The following is a 6,328-nucleotide window of genomic DNA, read 5'->3' as shown; positions in this document are numbered from 1 at the left end:
GTTTGCTGTTTACCATAGGTAGTTAATAGTGTTTATCATGTGAGGTTAATTTGGCTGGGATTTAATTAGGGGTCATTTTCGGTAATTTGTTATTAATTGGAGTTTTTGGGACTTAATAAAAAGGAATGTTCCATTAATCTAAATATACCGTTAATTTAACAGATAAAGTAACATATATTAAGAGTATTTGATCATTACTCAAATATAGAAGAGAAAAATCGTTTGTCTACTAGTGGACTAAAGAGTGTATGAGGAAACTTCATACAACAATCATGAACAGAAACTGGTCCACTGCTTACTTTCCACAGCTTCTCTATATCATGTACTCTGTGTGTCCCAATTGACTGTCTGTGATCTCTATTATTTTCTCTTTTCTCAAACAGAGCACACACAAAGTTATTTTTTTGCGACCAATCATTTAAGCCTCTTCATTTCGTGAGTCGTGACCAACGATATTTACACCCTCAAGGTTCTCTCTCCTCTCTTATGCAAATGTTTTCTTTGTCTGAATACAGAATTCTCTGTTTTTCTTTATATATTAAATTTATATTTAATTTGAATGATGACAAAGTAGAGGGAAAGGGAAGGAACATCAAATTTGTTTTTCGGGTTTTTTTATGTGTTATTGTTTATACCTGAATTTCTCCTCTTGTAGTAACCGTCAAATAAATTAATTAAATTTTCGTTTCGTTTAATACTACGGATGAAACCAGAAATCTAGTTTATGGGGGCCAAGGCATAAGCCCCCCCCCCCCCACCCCAAAAAAAGAGAGGCTAAAATGAAGACTGAATAAACTATGAAAAATAGAATTAATATACAATCAATATTAACAAGATCTTAATTATAAAAAAAAATACAACTTATTTGCTTTCTAAATTGAATTTGATGTTCTTTTTAAATAATGAAATATTCTATGATTGATTTCGCAATAATTTTCCTTTCAATGTAGAAAGTCAATAGCCTTTTAGAAAAAAATATCTTCATTTTTATTTCAAAGCCTAATATTGACAATATTTATCATTGTAAATGTTCGTGTAGTAGTTGTAGTAAAAGTAAAAAGAGTAAATATAGCACATAGCACTAATTAGTTACCAGGAACTTACTCTTGCTTCTCTTATCTTTTCTAAATGGAGGAGTAAATCGCATACATATGGCTATGGCACTAATTAGGTTCATCCATGTACCACGCCTAAAGAAACCAAAAAAACAAAGTCAGGAGTAAATGTAATTAAGCAATCGTAGTAAGGGTAAAAGTATCCTGGAGCGTTGTTTCGTAGTAAGAACCAATACTATTTCTTTTCGTATAAATTAAAATGAGGAAGTTACTTATAGAGAAAGGGTTGATTTTTTAATTGAAGACCTGATTTTTTATTTTTGCTTTTTATAATCATTATTGTAGTTCAAGATTTGGCAATATATTTCAAATGGCTTCCTCCTCGTCATTTTCTTCCTCAACACCAAGTTGGAAATATGATGTCTTTCTTAGTTTTAGAGGTGAAGAAACTCGTAATACTTTTACGGATCATCTATATGATGCTTTGAAAAAGAAGGGCATTATCACCTTTAGAGATGAGGAAAAACTTGAGACAGGAAAATCTATTTTATCGGAGCTCTTTAAAGCAATAGAAGATTCGACAATTGCATTGGTCATTCTCTCAAAAAACTATGCATCTTCTACATGGTGCTTGGATGAACTTGGAAAGATTGTTGACTGCATGAAAGAAAAGGGAATGACAGTTCTGCCAGTTTTTTACGATGTGGATCCATCTGATGTACGAAAACAATTAAAAACTTTTGAAAAAGCTTTTGTTGCACATGAAGAAAGATTTAAGGAAAATATGGAGAAGGTTGAAATGTGGAAAAATGCTTTGACAGAAGTGGCCAATCTTAAAGGGTGGCATTTATTGAATAGGTAATCCAATTTCACATATTTCTTTCTTTTAAACATTCAACTCTTCTTATCTTTAATCTTCTTTGGAGGCTTAAGAAAACCTACATACATCTTCATGATTCTTTCAATTTTTCCTTTATCTAATTAATATAATTTTTTTTCCAATTGAAAGAATAGAACACCACTAGATTTCTACTTATTTTCTTTTGTGTGGCTTATTTATTGGTGGTTTAAACTCATCACATAACGTTCTCTCTCCATGCAGGCCTGAGTCAAAAATCATCCAAAACATTGTGGAAGACATATGGCATAAATTGAGTTATGCATTCTCTGAATGTAATGAAGGCAAAGTTGGAATAATTTCTCGAGGAGAGAAATTGGTGTCACTTTTGTCTATAGGGTCAAATGATGTTCGCATTATAGGGCTTTGGGGGATGGGCGGAATTGGTAAAACAACTCTTGCTAGAGTTGTTTTTCGCATGGTTTCTGAGAAGTTTGAAAGAAGTTGTTTTCTCTCCAATGTTAAGGAAGAATATGAAAAAAGTGGTTTAGTTCCACTCCAACATCTACTTATTCTTAAACTTTTGAATGAAAGTATGAATATACACGATGTTGATGAAGGAGTTTTCATAATCAAGAATAGGTTACGTCATAAAAGAATTCTTCTCATTCTTGATGATGTAAATCAATTAGAGCAATTAGACAACTTAGCTGGGAATCATATTTGGTTTGGTTTAGGTAGCAGAATAATCATAACAACAAGGGATAAACATTTACTACAATTAGCAGATGACATATATGATGTTGAGGGATTGGATGATGGTGAAGCTCTTAATCTTTTGAGTTTGAAAGCTTTTAAAACAGATCATCCTCCCAAAGATTTTCTAGAGTTGTCCAAAGATGTTGTGCATTATGCCAAAGGACTTCCTTTAGCTATTGAAACTTTGGGTTCCTTTTTGTTCAATAGAGGTGTCGATATATGGAAAAGTACATTAAATAGGCTTAAAGAATTTCCAGAAAGTGCAATTCTTCAAAAGCTTAAAATAGGTTATGATGCACTACAAGAAACAGAGCAAAAAATATTCCTATATATTGCATGTTTTTTTAATCATGAGGAAAAAGATAGTGTAGTAAAAACACTAGATCATCTTGGCCTTTACCCTGATGTTGGATTAAGGGTTCTTGTTGATAAATCTCTCATAAAAATGAATGACTCGGAAGTGTGTATGTATGATTTACTACAAGAAATGTGCCAAGAAATAGTTCGTGAAGAATGCCGCGAAGATCCTGGAAAGCGTAGCATGCTATGGTCATTTGAGGACGTTAATATTGTACTAAGTAACAATATGGTAAGAGGTTATTTAGAAAGTTTTTGCATATATTCTATCATATTATTCAGCATTGGCAATCATACAGTTTGCAATTAAGTAATCTCTTTTGCTCATGATTATTAGGGAACAGAAGCAATTCAAGGCATGGCCTTAAAGTTGCTTGAATTGAAAGAGGCAAATTGGAATCCTGAATCCTTTTCAAAGATGCGTCATCTTAAATTGCTTATAATTGATAACGTTCACCTTTTACATGATCCCAAACATCTACCAAATAGTTTAAGAGTTTTTATTTGGAGTGGGTACCCTTCAAAATCTTTGCCATCAAGTCTCCATCTAAAGGTAATATAGCCACCCTTAAAAAATTATATTTTTATTTTGCATTCAACAGTAAGGTTTTATAAATGCTAATTGCTTTATGTTTCTTTTTGGGGCTTTTAACAGACTTTTGAGAGATTGAAATCCCTCCAATTGATCAAGTTTCAAAAAATTATTGAAACCCCCGACTTTCACAAAGTCCCTATTCTTGAGAAATTGGTTCTTGAAGATTGTTTAAATTTACCTAGGGTGCACCCATCTATTGGAGTTCATAAAAAGTTAATTCATCTTTGTATAAAAGGCTGTAGAAACCTCAGAAGTCTTCCAACCAAGCTTGAAATGGAGTCTCTTGAGACTCTTATTCTTTCTGGATGCTCAAAAATTAAAAAGATTCCAGAATTTGGAGAAAACATGCGGCGTGTATTGAAACTTTACTTAGATGGAATTGCTATTACTAAACTACCCACATCAATTGGGCATTTGACCAGCCTTTCTTTATTGAATATAAAAGATTGCAAAAGTCTCACGTGTCTACCAAGCACACTTTTTAATTTGAAGTTGCTTAAAGAAATGAATATTTCTGGATGCTCAAAACTTGAGGGATGGCCTGAGATATTGGGGAATGCTGAAAGTGTAAAGGAGTTAGATGTGTGTGGAACTGCTGTAAAAGAGGTGCCTTCTTCCAATGGTCTCTTAAAAAATCTTATGCTATCTCTCCGTGGATGTAAATCTAGATCTTGGTATGATTTCCTCCCTTTTTATTCAAGGCCAAAAAGTCCAAATCCCGTGGGATTGTTCTCTCTATCAGGTTTGTGTTCTTTGACCAACTTGAATCTAAGCGACTGCAATCTCAGGGCAATCCCAGATGATATTGGTTGCTTATTCTCTTTAGAGGAAATAGTTCTAAAAGGAAATAGTTTTGTTTGCCTTCCTGATAGCATCAGTCAACTATGTAAGTTGAGAGGAATGGATTTGGATAATTGCAGGAGTCTTCGATCATTGCCAAAACTTCCATTAAGTGTTGTACATGTTTGGGGAGAAGGTTGTGCCTCACTGGAAATGGTACCAGATCTTCTAAAACCTAATTCTTTTTGTGAGGCAGAGCTTTATCTTTCAAATTGCAGTAAACTGGCTGACAATCAAGGTTTCATTGACATGTTTTTTACAGTGATAAGAAAACAACTTCAGGTCTCTCTCTCTCTCTCTCTCTCTCTCTCTCTTTGTGTTATAAACAACCTGCTTTGTATGTTTTAGGGACTCTCTCTTTTCGGTAGAGTTGACAAGCCTAATTACAATTGGAGATATGACATGGTTATTCCTGGAAGTGTAATTCCGAACTGGTTTAGGTATCAAAGTATGGGGGCTGAAGTGAATATAAAAGAACCTTCTTCTCATTTTTGTTCTAATGACTGGATGGGGATTGCTGTTTGTGTTGTATTTTTTTCTATTCCACATCACCAAAACAAGGGCTACTATTCACTGTTCTGTCGGTTGATAGTGAATGGAAATAAATTGAATGTTGCTCCAAGCATTAGTCGAGCAGTTAGTTCATCAGATAATATTTGGCTACTTTATTTGCTTAATCAATACTGCAAGGAGTCAAAGGAGGACCTAAAACTACTGAAGGAATGTGAAGCAAATGAATTCAGTGAGATTGGCATTAAAATTGAAACCATTCTAAATGCGAAGGTGAAGAAATGCGGGTTCCGTATGGTATACAAGAAAGACATAGAAGATCTAAACGAAACTATGTCTCAAAGTAGCAACCCCATCATCATTCCTTATGAGGACTTGGGTGTTCTCCATCATAATTCTGACAGTTCAATGGTGGTAGGAGAAGGTAACATAGCAAAGCGAACCCGTGACGATTATGATTGCGCTAGGCCTAGTGGAGAAGGAAGCTCTAATGATATGCCAAATCCAAAAAGGATTGAAAAGCTCCAAGAATTTAAAACCCATGGTAACTCTGATTGTGCAGAGTCAAGTGAGTAGGAATGTGATGAGGAGTTTAGTGATTGAAGAATTCAAATACTCTGTAAGTCAATGAATCAAAATTAATTACTATATTTTCTCTTGATTACTAGTATGTCATTTGCCTTTTTTTTAATCTTTAGTTTTATCAGTTGCTGAACTATCTTTTTTCATTGAAGGTACTTGTTCAATGCAAAAACAAAGATTTTAAAACATAGTGTTATAAAATAAACAATGATTATGGTATTTTTGGTTCAGTTTTTTTGTGTTGGTTGCTCTCTTGATGTTGGATTATTGGACTTGTTCATGAGGAGAAACTATCATCACCATGAGAAAGGAAGACAAGTGCAGTCCATTGTATGCTTCTGAATTTCACTTGCTCTAATAGATTACAGGGTAAAATATGAAGTTTTGTTGCCTATATATAGTTCATTATTTAAAAAATTTTCAAAATGCAAAAACAATATATGCATGCCACTGTAAACATTATAATCGGAATTAATTGTTATGTCATTATAGATTATATATGTTAACTCTTGTATAAATCACAATCAAAATGATTAGTCTAGCTAGATGTAGCATCCTTCAAGCTTTGTCGTTGAAGGTTTTCTATGGTTATGTATTGAGTAACCGTTAACCAAAGAAAAAGCTCTTTTTCCGATAAAGAGACCGGCCTATTTTTCTATTCTTTTTTTTTTTTTTTTTTTTTTTTTTTGTTCTCTTTTATTATTATTATTTTTTGCTCTGAAATTTTCATTATTAAAATGTAAAAACAATCATAGAAGTTATTAAAATGATTTGTATTAGCATGTTTGAGGA

At 33.2% G+C, this 6,328-nt stretch overlaps 2 protein-coding genes across 2 annotated transcripts; both read left to right on the top strand.

Annotated features, from left to right (window-relative positions):
• The first annotated feature begins 1,425 nt into the window (after positions 1–1,425).
• On the top strand, positions 1,426–3,095 carry LOC115964506 (TMV resistance protein N-like). The gene is made up of 3 exons (XM_031083804.1): positions 1,426–1,913; positions 2,158–2,939; positions 3,070–3,095. The coding sequence occupies exons 1-3, from the start codon at positions 1,426–1,428 to the stop codon at positions 3,093–3,095; spliced, it is 1,296 nt and encodes a 431-aa protein (XP_030939664.1).
• Positions 3,096–3,131: 36 nt separating this feature from the next.
• LOC115962581 (disease resistance-like protein DSC1) lies at positions 3,132–6,087 on the top strand. Its single transcript, XM_031081439.1, has 5 exons — positions 3,132–3,241; positions 3,347–3,562; positions 3,665–4,726; positions 4,793–5,573; positions 5,768–6,087. The coding sequence occupies exons 1-4, from the start codon at positions 3,140–3,142 to the stop codon at positions 5,528–5,530; spliced, it is 2,118 nt and encodes a 705-aa protein (XP_030937299.1). The 5' UTR covers positions 3,132–3,139; the 3' UTR covers positions 5,531–5,573; positions 5,768–6,087.
• The last annotated feature ends 241 nt before the right edge of the window (positions 6,088–6,328 follow it).

This window comes from Quercus lobata, chromosome 10, assembly GCF_001633185.2.
Source record: "Quercus lobata isolate SW786 chromosome 10, ValleyOak3.0 Primary Assembly, whole genome shotgun sequence".
NCBI lineage: Eukaryota > Viridiplantae > Streptophyta > Magnoliopsida > Fagales > Fagaceae > Quercus > Quercus lobata.
This window is presented reverse-complemented; position numbering and strand designations above follow the sequence as displayed.

Bases quoted from the DNA above. Each gene is read 5' to 3' on its own strand.
- LOC115964506 (XM_031083804.1), top strand. From the start codon at position 1,426: ATGGCTTCCTCCTCGTCATTTTCTTCCTCAACACCAAGTTGGAAATAT. The intron at 1,914-2,157 runs GTAATCCAATTT...CTCTCCATGCAG, and splicing joins GGGTGGCATTTATTGAATAG to GCCTGAGTCAAAAATCATCC. The intron at 2,940-3,069 runs GTTATGATGCAC...TGTTGGATTAAG, and splicing joins TCTTCAAAAGCTTAAAATAG to GGTTCTTGTTGATAAATCTC.
- LOC115962581 (XM_031081439.1), top strand. From the start codon at position 3,140: ATGTGCCAAGAAATAGTTCGTGAAGAATGCCGCGAAGATCCTGGAAAG. The intron at 3,563-3,664 runs GTAATATAGCCA...GGCTTTTAACAG, and splicing joins CATCAAGTCTCCATCTAAAG to ACTTTTGAGAGATTGAAATC. The intron at 4,727-4,792 runs GTCTCTCTCTCT...TGTATGTTTTAG, and splicing joins TGATAAGAAAACAACTTCAG to GGACTCTCTCTTTTCGGTAG.